Source organism: Silurus aristotelis (assembly GCF_946808225.1).
Source record: "Silurus aristotelis genome assembly, chromosome: 9".
NCBI classification, from domain to species: domain Eukaryota; kingdom Metazoa; phylum Chordata; class Actinopteri; order Siluriformes; family Siluridae; genus Silurus; species Silurus aristotelis.
In genome coordinates, this window is record NC_139582.1 from 21176264 (window position 1) to 21203141 (window position 26878).

The window sequence follows — 26878 nt, forward strand, 5'->3', positions numbered from 1 at the left end:
ATAGAAATGTACATGTGTGTCCTGGTATGGTTTAAAATTACATCCTGGTCATGAAGTCACATTCCCATACATACTGATACTGTTATTCAGTCTTAATATTACTAACTAATTCAAGTAAACTCTATATATATATATATATATATATATATATATATATATATATATATATATATATATATATATATATATATATATATATATACATATATATATATATATATATATATATATATATATATATATATATATATATATATATATGTATGTATGTATGTATGTATGTATGTATGTATGTATATGCAACCGTTTAATATGTCACATGATGAAATGAGAGGAAGAAAGAGAGACTTTTAATTTTTACGCGTCGTAACCCGGAAGTGGAAATGGTTCGCTTCCTACTGCGTTAAAGTCGATTTAAAATTTTACTGGAGAATGTTTAACAAGAAAACAAGGAGAAATTTTAGGCAAAGAAGACACGACTCTAGTGAAGAAGATGAAGGTGAAAAAGCGAGTGATTGTGTGAAGGAAGCGGTCGCTCCTGTGCACGGTGTAAAGCAGGTGAATGCCCGAAGAGGGATTTCATGCAGCTCAAAATCCAACTCAACTCCACCACACTGCACTGGGTCCAGCCCAGAACACACACAGGATCCTGAACCGTCCAAACCTCGAACTAGAGAGGACAAAAAGACAAACAAGATTCAAACCCTGAGCTTTTTGGGTGAAAAAGAAGGTAAGTCTCTATCTGTCGAGACATTATTCCTTGCTGACAGCTCTGAGGCTGAGTATCACTAATGACTGTAGAGTGAAGACTGTCAGTGTGTCAATACAAACAAGCAGAGAAACTGAAAAGAACCTTTTATATATATATATATATATATATATATATATATATATATATATAACATTGGTAAAAACATATAACATATAAATGTATAATAGTCCACCTGATAGTGAAAGGAAAATTTATGAAACTTTAAATCCATTAAAAGTAAAACACAATGGTCAACAACTTTGATAAATTGTGAATTTTAATTGCAAAATATGTTCATGAGGCATTAATCATTTTGCAAGATTTTAAAATATTTAAATATATACAGGCAGTGATGCATGTACAAAAACAACATGGTTCTAATTTTCTTAACATAATATAACTAGTGTAATATGATTGGTCTCTATTAATATCAGTGGCTATGTTTGCCTTTTTTTTTTCCACATTTTTTTTTTTTTATCAGGGGGTTCCTGCCCCATGTCTCTATATCCTAAAGGGGCCTTGACCTGATAAACGTTGAAGACCCCTGCTCTAGTAGATCTCCCCACTGAGGAGAGATGTTTCGATGCAAGCATGTGCATCAACCAATGCACAATCAATATTTTTTTGCCAGAGAGTTAATCTTCCAAAATGTTCGAGTTTTCAGTCATATCCATAATATCTGGTGGAAATGAGGTCCAGACACTTAACAATCCAGAAGAACTTCAGAGGAGAAACGCAGCTCATTCAAAAGGAAGAGCCAAAAGAGACAGTTTGGGTATTTTTTTTTACAAGGATTCCCCCTAGGCTCATATTAGGGGTCTATTAAAGATTGAAGTCTATCTGGATAGACCCAAGACCTGCCAGTGAGATTATATTTCACAGATTGCATGGGAACGCGTTGGGATCTTCAAAGAGGAGTTGGAATCTGTCACTGGTTATAAAGAAGCCTGGACTGGTCTCAGGTTATTGCCCCTGTAACGAAGAAAATTCAAAGATTACAGTCACTTTAACGATCCAGTCTTCACTTTCTGTGCTAGTGTATAGACACATGATAGCCATCTTTGTTAGATGATATGTTGCCCCCTTATATATATTTATAAATACAGGGTGGGCCATGGAAAAAGTAGACAGACAGACAGTAAGCAGACATAGAGCAAGGGGCTATGGCCTCCTCCAAAGAACGTGGCACCGGTTTTGGAGGCAGGCTGCTTTTCCTACTTTTATGTATATCTTACAAATTTTTTAATAAAGTGTTTTATTGTCATTTTAAGAGAATATCCCACTTATTAAATATGAAATAAATGTCTCTAAAATATATCTCTAAAAAAATTCCTGGCTCTGACTAGTTAGTAAACGTTTGACAGGCGTTTATTCCTGCATATGGGTGAGTTAATTAACCAGTTAGTAAAGCAGTTCGCTGGTGTTCAGACTGGGTAGACTGGGTTTTTTGAAACACTAGAATGATTATATCTTGCAACAGATGCATTGTGATTGGCTAAAATATTTGTTAAATTTTACATAAGCCATAAAACTGGACAATATGAATATAATAAAACTCAAAATAGTTTGATGGAGATGTTGGAAATTCTGTAATATTCACAGACCTTGAATTTAGGTTTAGACCAGTGTCTGACTACTCCAAACCATTGTTATACAGGTGCACGCGAGAGTGAATTCAAGCTGAAAAAGACCGTGAACAAAGCTGTGGTCTTTCAGGCTCGCAAAAAGGAAGACTCGCCCGTTAGGGTGACATCATCACAACAAGGTACAACACATTATGTTTCAGAATATTGAATTTATTACAAATGTTGAAAATCTTATACCTCAAAAATGATTGCTCTGCTTAGATGTTAAAGACATTGAGCTTAAGGAGCAGTCAGAGAGCAGTTCTGCTGATGACATGTCTCCAGCCAGCAATGATGATACACTCTCCACAGCTTCCAGTTCCTCCAGCTCAAGCTCTACTGGCTCTTTCAAAACACAAACTGGTAAACTGAAACCTGTCACATGATTAGATATGAAGAACCTTGCTGTTTAATACAGTGTATGATCTTGTATCCTCCACTGCAGTTAAGATCCCTAATGCTGAGAAGATTCGTGCAGCTAAGGAGCACAGGAGAAGAGAGAGGGCCCACCGAGAATATATCCCTCTGGATGCAGATCAAGAAGGTGAAGGTGAGGACGGAGACAGCGCACAGGATGAGAGCGAAAGACAACATGACAGTGACGATGACCCGGACGATCATGAGCGCAGGATCCAGTTTGCACCCAAATCCAAAACACTTAGAGAACGAATGACTGAGAAAATGGGTAAGAAATAGAAAGTAGATATACAGCAGTGCACGTGCAGGCACCTTCATTATTCAAACTTTACACAGACCTAATCTATTTTTTTCTTCTGTTGTATTTCCTTAACTATTATTTAACACAAAATTCTTTTTAAAATGGATTAAAATGCCATGTCACATTGAGGCTTATAATCTTATGTAGAAAATGTTTAATATTCTCTTTATGCATAGTTAAATATGTTGTTTTAAAGAAATTCTCCTTTCATTCCTAGGAGATGATTAGGTGAATGATAGACATGTATTTTAGTACATAAGTCATGATTTATGCCATTATAGTCTCAGGAGCCTGTCAAAATATGTCATAAATGTCCAAACTCTTTCGATAGGTGGGAGTGAAAGTGAGGAGATTTGCTCCGATAGCCAGGAAGAGGACCATCACCTCTGGGAAGAGCAGCAGATAGGAAAAGGTGTTAAAAGATACCAGGTGAATGTCACTGTTTTGGGGGTTTTTTTCTTCAGGGGGGGACTGAACTGTTTTCAGTTTTTAGCATCTATTTTCTATAATTTTTTTAGAAGAAAGGAAGAAAGGATTTCAATCCTCTCCAGCAGAAGAAAATGGTTGACATTCCTAAGACTCTTTCACCAATCAGCATTGATATCATAAAGAAGCGAATCACTGGAAAGTAAGTTTTTATTCTCCTCATAGTAATGATTAAAAGTATGAATGGTTGGCATTAACCTACATTAACAGTAATAATTGTACTGAATGGATGCCTGTGTAGTTTTAGTACTAGAACGAGGTTTTTAAAACACAAAACTACAAACCTGCTGTTATTAATGTACACTGAAGCAAGTGTATGTGATCAGTTTCAAACACTGGTCTGCTGTAACGGAGCTGATTCCCGTTCGTAACTGTTCCCTCAATTATGTTTAATCAAACGTGATCTTTTTTTTGCTTTCAGACAGTTTTTATTGTTAAAGGTGCTGCACAGATAAACATAAATTGACTAAACACGCACAGCTTTGACTACATACTTGTGCATGTATTTGTATCTCTATAGGCTGGAATCTCTGAAGGAGGTGCAGAGGGCACATGAAGCTGAGCTTAGGAGGATGCAGCAGGATATAGAAAGTGCAAGGAGTTCTGTAGAGAACCTAGAGAACCATCCTGCTGACAGCCAGCTCCTCTTCTACCGCAACATGAACGCCTTCACGCAGAACCTGGTGGAGTGCCTGTCGGAGAAGGTCAGGACAGGTGTCATACTTCAAAAACATCTTTATTTGAAATCAAATCTTTAGGTATGAGGTAGAAGGCTACAGCGATGCATTTTCATTCAGCTAAAATGTAGAATGTAATAATTATTACAGATGCAGCTGATAAATTCAGTGGAGCTGGACATGCACAATCTGTATATAAGCCAGGCGGAGGCGCTGTGGTCTCAGAGAAGGAACACGGTGCAGGAACAGTCCAGATACCTTCAGCAGTTAACCTGTAAGTGGAAGGTTTGCACATTGCACATTGCACATGTTCACATTAGGAATAATTTTATAAACGAGCAGATGAACCTAGTTTTTTGTTTTGTTTTCTTAAGCCTCAAAAGGCATAAAATACAAAATGGCTATTAAAAATGGCTTTTGTTACGAGGATATTGGTCTTTTGAAATGTACCTCTTTTTTTTTTCTTTTCAACATACATTTTTATTTCACACATTTTATTTTTCTCACTCCTTTTTTTAATGGTCAAGTTTAAAAATTCCATTGTCCCGATCACAAAAGCAAAGGCTGAAAGGATTCATATGTTCTATGCATTTACAAAAATAACACTTTAGCTGTACCTTGATTGGTTTGTTGTAAAATGTGTTTGATGTCACCCAATTTTGAAACGGTAAGATTTATTCACTGTTAAATCTGCTGTTGGAGTACACAAACTGTAGTGGGGTTTTCACTTGTGAAAATTGCATTCTTTTTGTTTTTATTTAACACAACTTTTCATGACCAATTATATCCACTGTAGATCAAATATATCGTCGGAATGTATGCTTTAATAGGAGATAAAACAGAACTGCTTTTGTGCAAAGCTGTTCATATGCTGAGTATCCCATGATCATTTACTAACTTATTGTTTACTTTAAAAAAAAAATATTCTTCATAATTTTAAAACTTAAAATTTGGACCCCTTTGTACAGTATGTGTTAAAAAGCAATGAAGTCAAACATAGCATCAAGACAAAGATTTTTATTTTTTTTACTTTTTTTAAGAAATCTATTTTATGTGTGATATGTTACAGCCAATTTTTTTAATATTCTTTTATTGGCTGCAACTATGCAAATAATGGACAAATTCATGAGCATCACTTGATTTACTTTCAACTCTGGATTAATTATTGCATCTATTATTGTTTCCTTTATCATCTACCACTGTAGCTTTCTCATCCTCATTCATCCTTTCATTCATTTTCTCCCGCTTATCCGTGATTCGGGTCGCGGGGGCAGCAGTCTAAGCAGGCCCCCGCCTTTGACTGCTGCCCAATCCTCACAGCACCGTCCCTTACGGTCCCTCCTGCAGGTGGTGAGCCCACGGGAAGGCGGCCCCACGTCACTCCGACGTCACGGACCTTGATATTTCCCTCATAAGGGACCCCCGGAGCATAGAGGGTTAAGGGCCTTGCTCAAGGGCCCAAGAGTGGCAGCTTGGCGATACCGGGGCTTAAACCCCAGACCTTCCGATCAGCAACCCAGCGCCTTAACCGCTGGAGCCACCACTCCCCCTCGGAGAAAGAATCTAACCTGTACACGACGAGTGCTTGTTAGACATTATACATTAACCAGCACAAAGAACCATAGACTTATGATAGATAGATTTCTCATCCTCTATTAGTAAATTATTTATCATATAGCTGTTATATTTTTCCTTCTGCAGACAGCACGAATCCACCCAGCAGCGAAGAAGCACTGGAGAAAAACAATAAAGCTAAAGACAGGTGAGAGACAATTCAGCATTATACAGCAATTTATTGCTTAAGAAATGTAAATGCAGCAGGTACGTGTATTGAGGAAAATGATGTATTCAGAAAATATACAGCTTTAGTGTGTATAATAGAAAGGATAAAGGAAAAGCTTAAATGTTGTGGCCACTATTTGCTGGTACTAGTTGTCACCTTAGAGAAAAGAGTCACTGCAGTTCAATACAAAGTTATTCTGGCACTTTTCTCCATGACACATTTCTATATTGATAAGCACGGTGGTGTCTTTAAGGATAGAAACTGTCCCCCTACACAGGTCACAAGATCTCACTGAATGTTTTAATGAGAGTGAAATTAATGTAAATCTGATGCTTTATCTTTTACAGTTACTAAACCATAAGTCAATTGAACACCTACAGGGAATTTTTTGCACAGCATACACTCTCCTCTACCAATATCAAAACACTAGTCCAGGGAATATATTTGTAAGTGAGTTTTAGAAGAATGCCATTTTTCACCCTAGTACAGTTTTAGAGACTGTGTAAATTCTGCGCTAAAGCTCTTTAAAGCTGTTCTGGAGGCTGTTTGTGCTCAGCCAATTAATAAGACATATTTGACTTGAAGATCTCTTCTCATATTCCAGTGAGTTTTTGGAGGAAGATTGTGGGAGCATCCCAGCTGATTTGGAGCCAACAGCAGAGCAGGAGGCAGAACTGCAGAGTAAAAGAAGTGCGTCTTCATAGCACCTTATATTTCCCTTGACAAAACAGTTACATTTATACATCTATAGATATTATAGATTATAGAGAATCTCTGTTTCTGTTCCACAGAGGACATAGTGAAGCAAGGACAGGAGATTTTTTCTGATGTTCAGGACGACTTCTCGGATGTAAAGAAAATACTCTCGAGGTTTAATGAGTGGCGTGTATCGTTTCCGGAAACTTATACCAACGCCTACATCAGTTTGTGTCTCCCTAAACTCCTTGCCCCTTTAATACGATGCCAGCTCATTGGCTGGAACCCTCTTAAGGTATCATATTTCACATAGAGTTTCTCACTTTATTCCAGGTTTTATAAAGGTTTTTGCTCCTATTTGTGTGTGTGTGTGTGTGTGTGTGTGTGTGTGTGTGTGTGTGTGTGTGTGTGTGTGTGTGTATGTGTATGTATATATATATATATATGTGTGTGTGTATATATATATATATATGTGTGTGTGTGTATATATATATATATATATATATATATATATATATATATATATATATATATATATATATATATATAAAATAGAATTTTTTTTTTTTTTAATATCCAGGGTGATTTAAACAATGCTAACACATATATGCTATAACAGCGTCTTTGCTCCCAAATACTGTACAATTCTGTAAGCAGTAACATTTATTGAAAGACATTATTGTTCTATTGTAAATGTGTGGGCGTTCTGATTTTATTACACATCCAGCCACCTCACCGGAAATCTAACCATGTCCACTTGTTAAACTGATCTTATCTGCACTTCTCTTTATACTTTTAACGTTGATCAGACAGAAATTATACTTCTTGATCATTTTCTTATTTATTATTGTAATGTATTTCCCAAAACCATGTCTAGCCACCTTAAAAGTAAGCAAACGATTGCTGCACAATGTTATGTCCTGCCTCTCTGGGTTGTTTTTTTTTTTTTAACCAATCCAATATGAAACTCAAATTATTTCGGATCTTATTCCACCTTTAATGTTATACAGTAATCAACAAATGTCAAGTAAAAAAAATAAACCAGAAATGTTAAAGAAGCTCAAAAAACATAAAAGATAAAATGTAAAAAATTGTTATTAACCATTAATGTACAGAAGCTTTTTTTGATGGGGCTTGTGAGGATCACATGCCCCATGTGACATGAGAAATTCTCACATTTATTTCTGTGCATAATCCATAAAGCGGAATTGTACATGTACTGTAAACTCAACAAAAATTGTGAATTACTTGTCGTTAATGTTTAATTAACAACTTTAAATGAATAATACAATAATAAAATTTTTTTCAAACATTTCTATATAATTTATTAGTACAAACTCTGATTTGAAATGTTACTCCGGACTGTACAGCGACTTGCGGCTTCTCGCGACTTATTCGATTTTTCGCAAGTCATGACAGGTGACGGGTTTCGGGGTTCCACTGTATTTAAAAAATGTCGCTATGGGGTCAATAAAGTATTCTAATTCTGATTCTGATCTCATGACCTAAAGAACACCATCACTATAGTAAAGCAAGGGAAGGGTGATCACCTTCAGCACTATGACCCAAAGCACAGATTTAAGTCAGAAGGAATGGCTTAATTTTGAAACATCTACATTAGCTGTAAATCTTTTTGAACCACTTAAGGGGGGCTGTGCAAAGAGCTTGTTTTGCAATTTAATAGAATTTTTTTTTTTTGCAGTATAATGATTTTGTATATTTCGATCTTACTGCAATTTTTATATATTTAGCATGTTTTTGGGGTTGGTAATCCCTGTGTCCATCCAATGATCCATTTATACATCTTTAATCTGTCCAAGGTCACAGCAAGGTCAAATGCCCAATTATTTTTTTTTCCTTCACTTATGTTTTGAAGCAAATTATAAGAGTATTAAGCATATAAAAATTTTTTTTACCAAGACAATCCAAACTTGTTTGTGATTACCAAAGTTCTACTTGTTTTTTTTTTTTTTGTGTGTTTTTATGGAAAAACAACAGTTAGTGATTTGTTATGCATTTTTTAGGCTGAAGGTGACGATTTTGAAGCACTGCCATGGTACTCTGCTGTCGAGCAGTTCTGTCATGGACAAGGCTACGAAGCATCTGAGAATATTGATGAGAAAACTCTGCCTGCTATAATAGAAAAAGCCATCCTGCCCAAAATCCGAGGTAAATGCCAGTTATATACAGATGTTGTTACCTTTAGTTAGCAGTGGTAGCATTGTATTGTTCAATGTTCCTATTTCAAGTTTATATTGCAGTTATTGTAGTTATTTGGAGTCACAAATAATCAGCACCCTTGATTTAAAAAATATATACTGTATATATAATTTAACATGAGCACAATTTCTAAAACTTCATGATCTACATTTTATTAATTCTAAAAAAAAGTATCCTTAGAAAATACAACCATAAATAGTAGCACTCAAAGAAATTCTGAATGTAATTAAAATGTTTTCCTATTTATACTTCATTCTAAGTTTCTCTAAAAAGAGCAATGAAAATAGGCGATGTATCAAAACACTCTTCTTACCAAAGAGAACCGCATCATCTTTTGATGATGATGATGATGATGATTATTATTAATGTTTAACTTACAATAGAAACACCGAATTTCTGAATCTGAAGTAGCTGGTGGATAAGTTTCTCATGATGTGATGTGATGTGATATTAGAAGCACATATCATGTCATTGTTTCTATCGTATCCCAAAATGTTGTCCCAATTGGCCATTGTGTTCAGGTACAGAGCTTTATAGGTCGATCTTCACAAGATACAAGATGTATCTTCATAAGACATTTTATTGGCTAATTAAGTTCAAGCAACAGTATATATTTTTTTTATTTGTTTTTGTAGCTGTTATAATGTAAATGAACTGACTTTGTTTTGTTCTATTTGTTCTCTTGTTTTGTTTAGTGTTCTACAATATTAAGGATAATTATAAACAAAAATCTACAGTAAATGGTGTAATTCATTACTCATCATTAAAGCTTTCAGGAGGGCCTAAACCATAAAGTTACAGAGAATTGTCTTTAAATGGGCATTTCAATCTTGATATATCATGTCATTACACACTGCTCTTATACATCAAATCTCATTTAGAAAAATCGTAGTTAATCTAGCTTGCTTGTTTAACCCCAAAGGTTTTGTGGAGCTTGTTTGGGACCCATCGTCTCTGCATCAGTCTCAGTGTCTCACATCACTATGCAAGAGGATACAGGAGGATTACTGTGTTTTTGATGGTGAACAGAGCAAGCCTGTGAAGGTATAGTTCTGCAGTATTATACAGCTCTTGTGAAGTAAATGGCCTCCATTATAATAACTAAAGAGGTCTATATATGATCCCTCGCAGGCTTTTCTCGAAGCTATTATTCAGAGACTCAGGACTGCTGTGGACAATGATGTATTTATCCCTCTTTATCCTAAAAGGTATGAATGTAATTCACTATTCCTTTCTCAATACTGGACGTCTTTTAGACATAGTATTGTATTATAATTTGTGTAGACATTATTTATTAGTATTGTTTCAATGAAATAAATGGAGTTTTATAATAGTGTTCTAAGCAGGGATCATTAGCCAGGCTGATCAACACGTTGACATTATAGAAATATATATTTATATGGATAATAATGCAGTTGACATGTTCATAAAGAATCATGTTTTCTACTTTAATATAATTGGGAAAATCATATTGGGATGTAGTTGTGCTGTTCAACAAACTGTAAAAAAAAAAGTGTACTTTTGTAAATAGGTATTTTTATTAGTATTTATAAAATGCACTTGTATTTACCCCTAAAAAAAGAATCAAGTGAAGTCAAATTTCATTGTACAATAGGTATCAGAAAAGTATCTAATTTCTCTGTCTAAATTATGTTGCGCTTTCCATTTCGCACACTCTCATGCTGTGTATTGTATGTGTGTGCTGTGTATCAGCCTTGTACTATCGTGGCCAAACGTTTTGAGAATGTTACTATGATTTACTGAAGTATAATTATAAGCATTCCATAAGTGTCAAAGGATTATTATTAAGCATTTTCAAACAGTGGATATTTGCAGTGTTGGTCCTTCTTGTTCAAGTCCTTTGCAATTCGATTACAATTACACCTCCTGGGCCACATCCTGACTGATGGCAGCCCATACTTGCATAATCAATGCTTGGGTTTTGTCAGAATTTGTGGGTTTTTGTTTGTTCACCTGCTCCTTGAGGATTGACCACAAGTTCTCAATGGACCCCTAATTTTGATATTTTGTTCCCTAACCCATTTAGTTGACACTTTCAATTAAGTCCACTCCCTTGACTGAGAAACGACCCCATGCATGAGTGGTCCCAGGATGCTTTACTGTTGGCATGATACAGGACTGATAGTAGTGCTCACATTCTCCATACAAGCTTTTTTTTCCGGATGCCCCAAACAATCGGAAAGGGGATTCATCAGAGAAAATGATTTTACTGCGGTCCTCAGCAGTACCTTTTGCAGAATATCAGAGTCTTTCCCTGAAGTTTTTCCAAAAGTCTTCGCCTCACTGTACCCGCAGATGCACTCATTCCTGCCTGCTGCCGTTTCTGAGCAAGCTCCGCACTTGTGGTGCCCTGATCCCGCAGCTAAATCAACTTTAGGAGATGCTCCTGGCATTTGCTGTACTTTCTTGCGTGCCCTCAAGTCACAACAATTAAACCTCTCTCCTTGAAGTTCTTGATTATTTAATAAATGGTTGATTTGGGTGCAATCTTACTAGCAACAATATCCTTCGTGGGAATCCTTTTTGTGCAAAGCAATGCTGACTGCACATTTTAAATTGCAGGTAACTGTTTAACAGAGGAAAAACAATGATTTCAAGCTCCACACTCCTTTTATAGATTCCTGTCTGTTATTCTCGGCATGAAAAAGTAATCTCCAGTCTAACAAGAGAATCACTGACGTGATGTCAGCTGGTCCTTTAGTGGCAGGGCTGAAATACAGTGGAAATGTTTTTTTGGGGGTGCATTACATTTTCCTGGCAAAGGATGACTTTACAATAAATTGCAATTTGTCTGATCACTCTGCCTAGCATCCAGGAGTAAATACAACTTGCCATCATAAAACTGAGGAACTTTGTGAAAATTAGTAGGTGTTTCATACTTAAAACTTTGACCACGGCTGTAATTAAACAGCAGCACTGAAAGCAAAGGAGACCATGAATGCTCTTTTCTTTCACTCCTCCTTGACAAATGAATGCTTTGTAACATTATGTATTTGTTTTGTATATTTTAGTTATTTGAATGACAAGACCTCCCCACAGTTCCAGTTTCAGAATGAGCAGTTTTGGAGGGCTGTTAAGGTACACTATTTTTCAGTTCTCCACTGAGACTCGCAGCAAAAAGAGCCGTCCTAAACCGAGTAGAACTAACTCTTGATTTCTGAATGCATGTAAAGTGTGCAGTGTCCCACAGAGCCACCCTGAAGATCACATTCCCGAAGAACAGTTTGTGTCTAAATCACAGCGCAGTTTTCTTTCTCATACTAGTTTCTTCCCACAGTCACCTCTCGCTTGTTCATTAGGGATGCACAGGGGTTTGAGAATAAAACTGAAACACCAGGTTTTAGACCACAATCATTTATTTATAGTGTAGATCCTTCACAGGACACTCTTGGCGCAAAACAATCCGGGTAGTATGCTTTTTTCTGGACTCTCCCAGATGTGGGAAAGACAGTGAAGGCTAACTTATTAGAGAAAAGTACATTTGTACACATTGTCCACAGCCATTGTCCAAGGTTACTGCTGCTGGCACGATTGAAACTAGTGTTTGGCATTGGCATGAGTGACCAAAGTTTTGATTGTTATACCATGAATATTGGCACTTTGAAGCTCCTGAAGTGTTGAGGTGCACATTCAGTTCTGCAGTGAATTAGGCTGCTATGATTTTTTTTTTTTTGGAGACGATCTGGATTAGTACTTGCACATCTTTTTTTAAACAGCTTCCACTTGTGTTCACAGTTACTTCTTGTTGATGTAATACATCCTTCGTGGTGGTATGCCGACATTATCTTGGATACTGATTGGATCCCGATGCACCACAAAGACTTGTCCTGGTCACAGATGCACTACAGACATCCAACCCCTATAAATATAAATCTGAAAGTAGATTTTTTAAAGCTGATTTTTAAATAACAGCTATGAGTTTCTCAGGTTTATTTGAAAGACATTCATTTCCGTAGACGTTTATGTTAATTTTCTGATAGGGGAGGAGTAAGGCATCGGAATATTTGGCATCCATCAAAAAACATACTCATATGCCCTGCTGGTTGGTTGTAGATGCAGGGCAGAGGTCGATCTTAGTTTGAACATACTGTATATAATTTGTGCTGTAATCACAGTGATGGTGCGCTTAGATCGTACAGCTCTGAATGTGCACTGACAGCCATGATAAGTTCTCTTCATCTTTCTCAAAACTGCCTGTTACTGAAAACATCTTTTAGTAGCTAAGAAATATATCTAAAACTGCATGAACAGATGTGCTATATGCCAGAACAGAAACTTCACAGTGTGGTAAAATGTGCAGTACAATACATAAAGATTGCTGCCTATGACTAGTGACATGCAGAAAGTTCTACACTATAAAAAAATGACAAATAAATCACTATATTGCGTTACATCAGTATTACCAACATCAGTTTCCAACTTAATTAGAGCACGAGGTCATGCTAGAACACAGCAAGAATGTCACCGCGGAATATTCGTATTCGTTGAATTAATCTCAAATGTGATAAATATCAAGTAGGTGGCGATGTTATTCTGCTGTTACTTTATTTTTTATTATTACATATTTATTGTTATTCCAGGCATCTGGAATAATACGAGAGAAGCAGAACAACTGTACAGCACACAGGGAGATCTTTTATTCTTTTTTTATATATAATTTTTTACTAAAACAGTCACACTATGAACATATCGTGCCTGTCAAAAGTTCGGAAACACCTAGTCGTTTATTGTTTATGACCTCAAGAAAGATCTGTGGACAGATGATTCCAAATCTTGATATTTTAAGCTATAAAAGGAGACCTTCAATAAGATTAAGAACAGGAGAGATGATGTTAGCAGACTGCCTCAAACCCACATACAATCATGGAGGTAGAATCTTAATGGTTTTGAAGCAAGGACTGTAGGAGTCTTAGTGGCTTATCCAACATGGCCACCATTTTATTATTTAACGGCATGCAATTCCGTCGGGACTATGGCTAATTGGACATGCTTCACCATACAACATGACAATGACCTAAAGCCCGAGTGTTATTTTAAAATCAGACAGCTCGGCTGTGATGAACTGGATCACAAGGTCAGAAAGAAATGTCTGAAAAAAAAGTTTTGCAAAAGGGCATGGAAAAAGTATTTCAACTGGTTGTTTGGAGGAACTAACATCTTACCATTAAATTCACTAGAATGAAGAACAAAAATGATTGAAGTCTAGATAAAAGTAGTTTTCAAACTTTTGATGTTGAACATTTCGACATTCAGATCGGCAAGTGAATTAAAGGGTTTTGAAAAGCACACACCTGACCACACGTATACAATATATAACTGCCAAGCCACACAGTAGAGCTCAGAGACAGGAAGGTGTCAGGGCACAGATCTGGGGAAAGCTTCAAAAACTTTCTACCATAATAATTACATTGAATTGCATTGATTTAGTGTTTTGGTTAATAGTTTTGAACATGGTCCAGAAAGATGTTGCTGGTCATGTTTGGGCTGAATCAAATATTTACTAAATATATAACGATATCAGTTAATTCCAGAATTTTATAGATAGTTATTAATTCATGTCAAACCTTTCCTGCTTTTGCAGTTGCTTGGAAACATGGCATTATGGGATGGCTTGGTTGCTCAGGATGTTCTAAAGGAGCTGATGCTGGACAAACTTCTCAACCGTTACCTAATGATGACTCTTCTTAATGAGTCTGATTCAAAGCACATTATCCAGAAAAGCAAGAAGGTAATGATGCCCTGCAGAGCCTGAATCAGAAAAAAGCTATTGGGTGTGTCAGTCCTTATCAGAAAGCGTACTTTCTTGCTGTTTGTTTTGCCCTGATAGGTTGCTGAGTGTTTTCCAAAGTCCTGGTTTGTGCATCTCAGCACTGAATCATCACTATCACAACTGCAACACTTCAGCAAGCATCTTCTCCAAACAGCAGATCTCTTCTGTAAAGACAGAAAGGATCCCAACAGCTGCAGGTAAAACGAAACAGATGTTTGCTCAAACGGTTAAACAAAATGGTGATTAAGAAATGAAGCTTCTGCTGTCCAAATTTCAGAATCGTGTTTTGAAATGTCAGCAGTTAGCACCAAGTATAAATAATGATATGCTTCATGTCTTTTCTTTTTTTTTTTTTTTTCTTATAAACAGATCTGTTCTATCTGATATCCTGATTCTTCTTTGGACCATCAAGGCATCTGAGAGCATGAAGATTATAGCAGAAAAATACAATTGTCATGATTTGCTGAAATCTATATTCAAGTTGTAGTTTTATATCAATGTAATAAATGTATTTTTATAAATTGAATCAAGGTTTTATGTGGTTAATTAACAGAGGTGGCAAAAGTACACACATCCTTTACTTAAGTAGAAGTACAGATCCTCATGTTTTACGGTTTCTCATCAACGCCTTGGGTGCCATGAAATTCCGGAGTAAGAACAGGAGCTTTGAGGATGGATTTGGACTGTAGTTAATGTCAACAGTCTGCTACACTGACTCAGGAATACAGTTAGCTTCTGATCATCATCACTGTATCCCGCAACATTGTATATCTGCTTCAAATGGACATTCGGTGCAACCCAGATGAGGATGGGTTCCCTCTTGAGACTGGTTCCTCTCAAGGTTTCTTCCTTATGCCATCTCGGGGAGTTTTTCCTTGCCACAGTTGCTCATCAGGGACAAACTTACTTACAAAGAACATATTTACATTTAATCAACACATTATCTGTGTAAAGCTGCTTTGAGACAATTTTCATTGTTAAAAGCGCTATACAAATAAAAATGAATTGAATTAAATGTTTTTAAAATACTGATTATACTTTTTTTACTCAAGTAAAAGTAAAGAAGTTTTGACTCAGACATGTACTTAAGTAAAAAGTAGTTATTACTGGTACTTGTTTTAGCTGTTAACTGGACCTCACATCATGATGGATGGATAGATAGATAGATAGATAGATAGATAGATAGATAGATAGATAGATAGATAGATAGATAGATAGATAGATAGATAGATAGATAGATAGATAGATAGATAGATAGATAGATGGATGGATGGATGGATGGATGGATGGATGGATGGATGGATGGATGTGATAGCGATAGCCTAGTGGGTTAATGTCAGGGTCCCCACGAGGATGAGTTTGAAAGTTTGATTCCTGGTCGAGCTGGTTCCTGTATTGGTAAATAAAACTTCTGGACCTTGTCCACTCTGAAAACATTTAAATTCTGTCCTTTTTGTGTTGGATTAATTTCTTGATTTTCTGGTCTTTAATGAAAGATAACCCCACCAAAAAAAAAAAAAATAACAGTTCTGTGGTAGCTCAGTGAGTTAAGGCTTGTGCCTGAACATGGTCCTTAATATAGTCCACGCTGGTGATAAGGTTTCAAAGCCAGTCCTACATGCCCTCTTTCTTACTGCGCTGGCATGAAACAAAGTATGAACCGTCCAAAAAGCACACGTGCTTTTCAGCAGTGGTCGCTCAGTGGTTTAAGGCTTGTGCCTCATCTAAACAGGCATCCCAGTCTGATCTCTTCCATGGTTCATCAGATTAAGGCTGATGGTAAGGATCAGGGTTTGAATCCTGCTAGTTGCGATGTCGGTTATGTTCCTGCTTCCTAAATCTTTCTTTAGCTTTATATTCTTGTGTTGATAGTTTAAAGGTAGAGAGACCTGCTCTAAACAAACTTCCTGGCCTGTCTTCTCTGATGGTTCAGTGGGTTAAATCAGGTGTCGTGCTTTTGGTGGGGTTCAGGGTTCGAATCAAATGTTTAACCCAGCCATTAGGGGGGCACAAGCCAGTGTACTCTTAGTGCCGGGCCCAAGCCCGGGTAAATGGGGAGGGTTGCGTTAGGAAGGGCATCCAGCGTAGAACATGTGCCAAATCAAATATGCGGATCACAAATGAGAATTTCATACCGGATCGGTCGAGGCCCGGGTTAACAACGACCGCCACAGGTATCGTTAGCCGACAGGGTACCGGTGGAAATTGGGCTACTGTTGGCCGAAGGAGGAGAAGGAGAGGAGGAAGGCGTCTACAGAGACGGCAGGAAAAGGAGCAGTGTAGGAGAGTAGAGGTTCGGGTTGGTACTTTAAATGTTGGTACTATGACGGGTAAAGGGAGAGAGATAGCTGATATGATGGAGAGGAGAAAGGTAGATGTGTTGTGTGTTCAGGAGACCAAGTGGAAAGGGAGTAAGGCCAGGAACATTGAAGGTGGGTTTAAACTGTTTTATCATGGTGTGGATGGGAAGAGAAATGGTGTAGGGGTGATTCTGGAGGAAGCGTACAGTAAGAGTGTAGCGGAGGTGAAGAGAGTTTCTGATAGGGTGATGATCTTGAAGGTGGAAGTTGAAGGGATGATGATAAATGTCATCAGTGCCTATGCTCCACAAATTGGCTGTGAGATGGAGGAGAAAGAAAGATTCTGGAGTGAATTAGATGAAGTGGTAGATGGTGTACCTAGGAAAGAATGATTGGTGATTGGGGCAGACTTTAATGGGCATGTAGGTGAAGGGAACAGAGGTGATGAGGAGGTGATGGGTAGGTATGGTTTTAAGGAGAGGAATGTGGAAGGGCAGATGGTGGTAGATTTTGCTAAAAGGATGGAAATGGCAGTGGTGAACACGTATTTTAAGAAGAAGGAGGATCATAGGGTGACGTATAAGAGTGGAGGAAGGTGCACACAGGTGGATTATCTTCTGTGTAGGAGATGCAACCTGAAGGAGATTGGAGACTGTAAGGTGTTGGCGGGGGACAGTGTAGCTAGACAGCATCGGATGGTGGTCTGTAGGATGGTTTTGGAGGCGAAGAAGAAGAGGAGGAAAGTAAGGTTTGAAAGAAGAATAAGATGGTGGAAACTGAAGGAGGAAGAGTGTAGTGTGAGGTTCAGGGAAGAGGTCAGACAGGGGCTTGGTGGTGGTGAAGAGGTGCCGGATGATTGGGCAACTACTGCAGGAGTGATGAGGGAGGCAGCTAGAAAAGTACTTGGTGTGACATCTGGAAATAGAAAGCAAGACAAGGAGACGTGGTGGTGGAATGAGGAAGTGCAGGAGAGCATTAGGGGAAAGAGGTTGGCAAAACAGAAGTGGGATCGACAGAGTGATGAGAAAAGTAGGCAGGAGTACAAGGAAATGCGGCAGCAGGTTAAAAGGGATGTGGCGAAAGCCAAGAAAAAGGCATATGAGGAACTGTATAAGAGGTTGGACACTAAGGAAGGAGAAAAGGATTTATACCGATTGGCCAGGCAGAGGGACCGAGCTGGGAAGGATGTACTGCAAGTTAGAGCAATAAAGGATGGAGAGGGAAATGTGTTGACTAGTGAGGAGAGTGTGTTGAGAAGATGGAGGGAGTATTTTGAGCAGCTGATGAATGAGGAAAATCAGAGAGAGAGAAGGTTGGAGGATGTGGAGTTGATGAAGCAGGATGTAGATAGGATTAGTAAGGAGGAAGTGAGAGCAGCGATTAAGAGGATGAAGAATGGAAAGTCGGTTGGACCAGATGACATACCGGTAGAAGCGTGGAGATGTTTAGGAGAGATGGCAGTGGAGTTTTTAACCAGATTGTTTAACAGGATTCTGGAAGGGGAGAGGATGCCTGAGGAATGGAGAAGGAGTGTGCTGGTACCGATCTTTAAACATAAGGGACATGTGCAGACCTGCAGTAACTACAGGGGAATTAAGTTGATCAGTCACACCATGAAGTTATGGGAAAGAGTAGTGAAAGCCAGGCTGAGAGAAGAGGTGACCATCTGTGAGCAACAGTATGGTTTCATGCCGAGGAAGAGCACCACAGATGCCTTATTTGCTTTGAGGATGTTGATGGAGAAGTATGGAGAAGGACAGAAGGAGCTGCATTGTGTATTTGTGGATTTAGAGAAAGCGTACGACAGGGTGCCGAGAGAGGAGTTGTGGTATTGTATGAGGAAGTCAGGTGTGTCAGAGAAGTATGTGAGGGTGGTGCAGGACATGTATGAGGACAGTGTGACGGCAGTAAAGTGTGCAGTAGGTACGACAGACTGGTTCAGGGTGAAGGTTGGACTGCATCAAGGATCGGCCCTGAGCCCTTTCCTGTTTGCAGTGGTGATGGACAGGTTGACGGACGAGGTCAGACAGGAGTCTCCCTGGACTATGATGTTTGCAGATGATATTGTAATTTGTGGTGAGAGTAGAGAGAAGGTTGAGAAGAGCCTGGAGAGGTGGAAATATGCGCTGGAGAGAAGGGGAATGAAAGTCAGTAGGAGTAAGACAGAGTACATGTGTGTGAATGAGAGGGAGGGCAGTGGAGTGATGCGGTTGCAGGGAGAAGAGGTGGAGAAGGTGGAGGAGTTCAGGTACCTGGGGTCAACAGTGCAAAGTAATGGAGAGTGTGTTAGGGAAGTAAAGAAAAGAGTGCAGGCAGGGTGGAGTGGGTGGAGAAGAGTGACAGGAGTGATTTGTGATAGAAGAGTATCTGCAAGAATGAAAGGGAAAGTTTATAGGACTGTGGTGAGACCTGCGATGTTGTATGGATTAGAGACAGTGGCATTGAGTAAAAGACAGGAGGTGGAGCTGGAGGTAGCAGAGCTGAATATGTTGAGGTTTTCGTTGGGAGTGACGAGGATGGACAAGATTAGAAATAAGTTTATTAGAGGGACAGCACATGTAGGATGTTTTGTTGACAAGGTGAGGGAGGCGAGATTGAGATGGTTTGGACATGTGCAGAGAAGGGACATGAATTATATTGGTAGAAAAATGCTGAAGATGGAGCCACCAGGTAGGAGGAAAAGAGGAAGGCCAAGGAGGAGATTCATGGATGTGGTGAGGGAAGACATGCAGGTAGTTGGTGTAAAAGAGGCAGATATAGAGGACAGGGTGGTATGGAGACGGATGATCCGCTGTGGCGACCCCTAATGGGAGCAGCCGAAAGAAGAAGAAGAAGAAGGGTTCGAATCCTGCTTTCTGCCTGCCAGTCACGATCAGGATTCACTTCCTACATTTTTCTTTAGCGATATATTTTTCTTTTTAATGGGTTGAAAAAAAAGAAAACCTGCTTTAAACAAGCTTCCTAGCCTGTCCTCACCGATGTTTCAATGGGTTAATGTTGGTGTCTCGCTGGTGGTGGGGATCTTGGTTCGAATCCTGCTATTTTCCTGCTATTTACAATGTGGGTTCAACTTGTGCTACTTACATCTGTATTCGCTTCCTACATCTTTCTTTAGCGTTAAATTCTTGTGTTGATGGTTTGAAAAGAAAGATAGACCTGCTCTAATCAAGCTTCCCATCCTGTTTTTTCCTGATGGCTTAGTGGGTTAAGGCTGGTACTTTGCTAATGTTGGTGGTCAGGGTTCAAACCTGGCTTTCTGTCTGCTAGTCATGAGGTAGGTAAAATTTCTGATTCCCACATCTTCATATTCTTGTTTTGATGGGTTAAAAAGAAAGATAGACCTGCTCTAAACAAACTTCCCAGCTTGTCCTTCCTGATGGTTCAGTGGGTTAATGCTGGTGCCTCGCTAATGGCGTGAATCAGGGTTCAAATCCTGCATTGTCCCTGCTAGTCACGATATGGGTTTGCTTCCTAAGTCTGTCTTTAGCATCATATTCTTGTGTTGATGGTTTGAAAGAAAAGATAGACCTGCTCTAACAATTGACACAGTCTGTCCTTCCTGATGGTTCAGACTGGTATTTTGCTGTTGGTGGGGTTCAGGGTTCGAATCCTGCTTTCTGTGTTTCTTGCAGGAGCCGATGTTGAAACTTTTTTGGATGTTTTTGCTTCATAACCCCCTGTTTTCAGCTTCTCAGATGCCAGGGGGGCAGATGCCTGAATATTGCCCCCCTGGTTCAGGATACGCCCTCTGAAACCGTCCACATCCAACCTTCCATGCAGCCATTTCTGACACCTTCCTCACTACAGTCACCGGAACCTTCTGCATGCTTAACTTTGAGCCCTGGCCGGGGTTTGAACCAGCAACCTCTTAACCCAGAGGCAAAGCTCTTCCAATTGAGCCACAGGATCTCCTGCAAGAAGCTGATTTTTAGGACCTTTTTTGGTTCTTTTATAAAACTTTTTAAACAATTTAAAGGATAGCTAAGGGGTAGGAATTGAACCGGGTGAGTCAGATAGCAGAGGCCACATTACTAACCACTACCATACCAGAGGGGTGGCAAACAAGGATTTGCTTATTTGACTCTTGGTTTTTCTATAGTTAAGAGACCACTGTTTTCTCTTAGATCATGATGGTAGAGGGTCAAAACTTCTCCTTCCTGTTAATTCTCTCAGTTACTCGAAGTCTATGAGAAGTGACTCAGGTACAAGAACCACATCTCCAACACCTGCACCACTGATATACCATGATTTACCAGCAACCAATTTTAATGACCTTTTATTGTTCTGTTTTTAAAAACTTCTTATAATGTTCAATATGAAACTAGAGGTAAGAATCGAACCAGGAAAGTCTTTCATCATAGATCGCTAATGGCATGGAAGTGTTTATCCCGAGCGACTCTTAATGATCTCATTTACTAAATGAGCAGTAGTGAGTTAAGTGCTTGCTCAGGTGCCCAAAACTGGCAGCTTGGAGGTGTTAAACATGTATCATATTTACAGCATGTGATATGTATGTAAGCATATGTACAGCGATTAAATATAAAGGCTATATCAGTGCAGAGATGTGTGGACATCATTAAGAGCCTTTGCTATGTTTCCACACGGACATTTAATGAGGTGATACCGGGGAAACTGCACCTCTTCAAGTCAAGTCAGGAAGCTTATACAGTGAGGAAAATAAGTATTTAAACACCCTGCTATTTTGCAAGTTCTCCCACTTAGAAATCATGGAGGGGTCTGAAATTTTCGTCGTAGGTGCATGTCCACTGTGAGAGACATAATCTAAAAAAAAAAAAAATCCAGAAATCACAATGTATGATTTTTAACTATTTATTTGTATGATACAGCTGCAAATAAGTATTTGAACTCCTGTGAAAGTCAATGTTAATAGTTGGTACAGTAGCCTTTGTTTGCAATTACAGAGGTCAAACGTTTCCTGTAGTTTTTCACCAGGTTTGCACACACTGCAGGAGGGATTTTTGCCCACTCCTCCACACAGATCTTCTCTAGATCAGTCAGGTTTCTGGCCTGTCGCTGAGAAACACGGAGTTTGAGCTCCCTCCAAAGATGCTCTATTGGGTTTAGGTCTGGAGACTGGCTAGGCCACGCCAGAACCTTGATATGCTTCTTACAGAGCCACTCCTTGTTTATCCTGGCTGTGTGCTTCAGGTCATTGTCATGTTGGAAGACCCAGCCTCGACCCATCTTCAATGCTCTAACTGAGGGAAGGAGGTTGTTCCCCAAAATCTCGCAATACATGGCCCCGGTCATCCTCTCCTTAATACAGTGCAGTCGCCCTGTCCCATGTGCAGAAAAACACCCCTGAAGCATGATGCTACCACCCCCATGCTTCACAGTAGGGATGGTGTTCTTGGGATGGTACTCATCATTCTTCTTCCTCCAAACACGTTTAGTGGAATTATGACCCAAAAGTTCTATTTTGGTCTCATCTGACCACATGACTTTCTCCCATGACTCCTCTGGATCATCCAAATGGTCCTTGGCAAACTTAAGACGTGCCTGGACATGTGCTGGTTTAAGCAGGGGAACCTTTAGTGCCATGCATGATTTCAAACCATGACGTCTTGGTGTATTACCAACAGTAACCTTGGAAACGGTGGTCCCAGCTCTTTTCAGGTCATTGACCAGCTCCTCCCATGTAGTTCTGGGCTGATTTCTCACCTTCCTTAGGATCATTGAGACCCCACGAGGTGAGATCTTGCATGGAGCCCCAGTCTGAGGGAGATTGACAGTCATGTTTAGCTTCTTCTATTTCCTAATGATTGCTCCAACAGTGGACCTTTTTTCACCAAGCTGCTTGGCAATTTCCCCGTAGCCCTTTCCAGCCTTGTGAAGGGGGAAAATTTTGTCTGTAGTGTCTTTGGACAGCTCTTTGGTCTTGGCCATGTTAGTAGTTGGATTCTTACTGATTGTATGGGGTGGACAGGTGTCTTTATGCAGCTAACGACCTCAAACAGGTGCATCTAATTTAGGATAATAAATGTAGTGGAGGTGGACATTTTAAAGGCAGACTAACAGGTCTTTGAGGGTCAGAATTCTAGCTGATAGACAGGTATTCAAATACTTATTTGCAGCTGTATCATACTAATAAATAGTTTAAAAATCATACATTGTGATTTCTGGATTTTCTTTTTTAGATTATGTCTCTCACAGTGGACATGCACCTACAATGACAATTTCAGACCCCTCCATGATTTCTAAGTGGGAGAACTTGCAAAATAGCAGGGTGTTCGAATACTTATTTTCCTCACTGTATATAGAAAATTATAGACATTTTACAGATTTGAATGATGTATTGTTTTTATCCGTACGATCAATAAATAATTTTAAGAACAGTAATTTAATTTTGTGTCACCATTATGAGGAAAAAACCCACAAAACGCCACCCAGAGGGTTAATTGTGTAAAACATGGCTGATTTGGTGTTTGATTTGAGACTTGGCGCAGAAATAAAACAAAAGTTTACTGATTAAAAATATTTTTATCTGGAGTTTATTTATTTATTTTATATCTAAGAAAGGACGTCGTGGATAAACGTATTTTTTGCCAAAGGTTTTAATTGCGCCTCTTTTTCATTTAGTTATTTATTTATGTATTTACATTTTCTATAAAAATGGTGAAACAGAAATGAGCGCTGAATTGATAGCGTTAATAAAATTTAGTGCCGTTTACAATAATTTTTATTTTGACAGCCAAATTATACATATATATACATACATGCATACATACATACATACATACATACATACATACATACATATACATATATATATTAATACAAAACAAATAAAAAATGTTGTTACCTAATGAATGTATCCAGGCTGAAGATCCACATATAGAACACAAGCAGAGAAAAGATGATGATTATCAGGAATGTGTCTGTTCTCAGTCATGTTTACATCACTGACTCCCTCTGTCTCATCCACATTAACCCCAAACTTCTTACTGCCTTCTGCCTGCTGATTCTTAGCTCCGTAAACTAGTCTACATCTGTGGTGAGTGAGGGTCAGGACTTTATACACCAGTGGATTGAAAAAGACACCCAATGACAGGAAATCGGTTGTTCGGCTGAAATTGGCACGCAGTGAAAATAAAAAAATATTTCACCAAATCAATAGATTAAAACTAAAGTAACGAGCCGGTTTTGAAAATGTAAGAAGTAAAAAGTACAGATATTTGTGTAAAAATGTAATGAGTAAAAGTAAAAAGTACTGATACCAAAAAAATCTACTTAAGTACAGTAACAAAGTATTTGTACTCCGTTACTTCCCACCCCTGTTAATTAATGACTTTTATTGTTTAATTTTATTGACTACTACTTCTTTCAGCTGCTCCCATTAGGGGTCGTCACAGCGGATCATCCGTTTTCATACCACCCCCTGTCCTCTACATCTGCCTCTTTCAAACCAACTACCTGCATGTCTTCCTTCACCACATCCATAAACCTCCTTCTTGGCCTTCCTTTTTTCCATCTTCCAGGTGGCTCCATCCTCAGCATTCTCCTACTGATATACTCAATGTCCCTCCTCTGCACATGTCCAAACCATCTCAACCTCACCTCCCTCACCTTGTCTCCAAAACGTCCTACATGCAATGTTCCTCTAATAAACTAATTTCTAATCCTGTCCATCGTCGTCACTCCCAAAAAAACACTCAACATCTTCAGCTCTGCTACCTCCAGCTCCACCTCCTGTCTTTTACTCAATGCCACTGTCTCTTTACCATACAACAACACAGGTTTTACTACAGTCCTATACACTTTCACTTTCACCCTCACAGACACTCTTCTATCACGAATCACTCCTGCCACTCTTCTCCACCCTGCCTGCACTCTTTTCTTCACTTCTCTAACACACTCTCCATTACTTTGCACTGTTGACCTCGTCCGTCAACCTGGCCATCACCACTGCAAACAGGAAAGGGCTCAGGGCCGATCCTTAATGCAGTCTAACCTCCACTTTGAACCAGTCTGTCATTCCTCTGCACACTTCACTGCTGTCACACTCTCCTCATACATGTCCTGCACAACCCTCACATACTTCTCTGCTACACCTGACTTTCTCATACAATACCACAACTCCTCTCTCCACCCTGTCGTATAGACTCACTGTTCATCTCACTCACTCTCTTATGTTTGTTGTTAGTGTCCACAGTCCCATGTCCTCATGGTTTGTTCTTCTTCTCTGTTTTTTGGTCCCGCCTTTTAGCATTCATCTAACACTTAGTCCATTGCAGGACATCATTTCTACTTACCTGCATATTTTTGGACAGCGATAGGAACAAACCAAGTGGAAACCTATGTGAAGGGAAAAGCGTGCAACATTTCACAGACACTAACTTGAGCTCAAAATTAAACCAGAGACCCTGGAGCTGTGAGCTCAAAAGAAACCAATCAATAAGTGTATCACAGTTATCTCTGCTTTTCAAAAGTAGACTTTTACTTAATGTACTGCAGTGATTATAAAAGTGACTAGACCTGTTTCTGGGAAGTATAAAAAAAAAAAAAGGACAGATAATGAAGTCTATACAATTCATTGGTAGCTTCATACATTTCATACAAAATGTGGTGAATGTGATTAACTATTATGTAACTATTTACAGAAATCTGTTGTACACACAGAGCCGTCTCTCCCACTCATGATGGACTCATCTCAACACATCTGGTACTACACTGAATGCTTTTCTTCAAATAATATTTATAGCATTTTCCAGATTTTTATTGGGGATATTGCTTTCAATTCACTGCATTTTGTAATGCTTTTAACAGTGTACATTTTCCTGAAGCATCTTTATAGAAAGAAATATTTTACAATTACCGATTTATAAATTAGTCTTTATATGTTTATCCTTAATGAGTGAGCCAGTGGTCACAACAGCAATGGAAAACATTCTGAGATTATATAAGGAAGAAACCTTGTTAGGAACCAGGCTCAGAAGGGAACCATCCACATCTCGTGGACACCGAATGTCCATTCATTATAGTTTCATCATTATTGAGGTTGTTAACTGTTCACTGATGAGCATTTGAATGCAAACCTGTTCAGTTGCAGCCCATCTGCAGTCATCTGTTTCAACACGTCATCTTCTGCCTCCAGCAACCACATCAGCTCTGAACATGTGGCCTGTTACCCAAACTAAATATTGCTTTGTATTATGTAGCATTTTCCAGTAAAAGACACTCTTAAAGGCTATCTCATAAAAAGAAAAAGAAAAAGAAAAATTTGGAAGACATTTTGTTAAGAAGTGTCAATCAAAAAAGGAAGTATGACAGATTTCTTTTATTTGTATTTTTGCTTTTTATGTCTCTCCTCTTTTGTGTTTAGTCTCTATTCTATCTATTTTGCCAGCATTCTATTGACAGAAAACATCAGTCACTTGTGTGCTCACTCACACACACGCACACACACACACACACACACACACACACACACACACACACACACACACACGCACGCACAGACACACACGCACACAAACACAGAGCCAGCATGTGCCTTCTTTCACCCACTCCTATGTTCATTCCACTGGAATGGACATAGATATCTCTGTGCTGTTTACATCCACATGCTGGATCAACTGCTCAACAACTCAATTTAGGCAAATTATAGTCAGGACACCGACCATCATGAGCTGCACTCTGGGACAGTTTACTAAAGGAGCTTCCTGGGAGGAACTCATCCAGGCAAGCATCCAGTCATTTGGTATGTGATCTATTTCCTTCTGCTGACTGTGTTGACAATCCTGCAGTGTAACATAGGAGCATGATCTATTAATTTCATTTAGTAATAAGCTGCATAACCCTGGTCTGTCT

At 38.8% G+C, this 26878-nt stretch overlaps 1 protein-coding gene across 1 annotated transcript; it reads left to right on the forward strand.

The window, feature by feature from the left end:
• The first annotated feature begins 348 nt into the window (after positions 1-348).
• Positions 349-15270, forward strand: gcfc2 (GC-rich sequence DNA-binding factor 2). Its single transcript, XM_083550448.1, has 18 exons — positions 349-730; positions 2409-2516; positions 2599-2739; positions 2822-3061; positions 3426-3523; positions 3613-3722; positions 4101-4284; positions 4408-4531; positions 5959-6019; positions 6645-6730; positions 6832-7031; positions 8761-8905; positions 9879-10000; positions 10088-10164; positions 11989-12055; positions 14559-14705; positions 14805-14944; positions 15117-15270. Exons 1-18 carry the CDS (start codon positions 433-435, stop codon positions 15232-15234), a joined length of 2466 nt encoding a protein of 821 aa, XP_083406574.1. The 5' UTR covers positions 349-432; the 3' UTR covers positions 15235-15270.
• The last annotated feature ends 11608 nt before the right edge of the window (positions 15271-26878 follow it).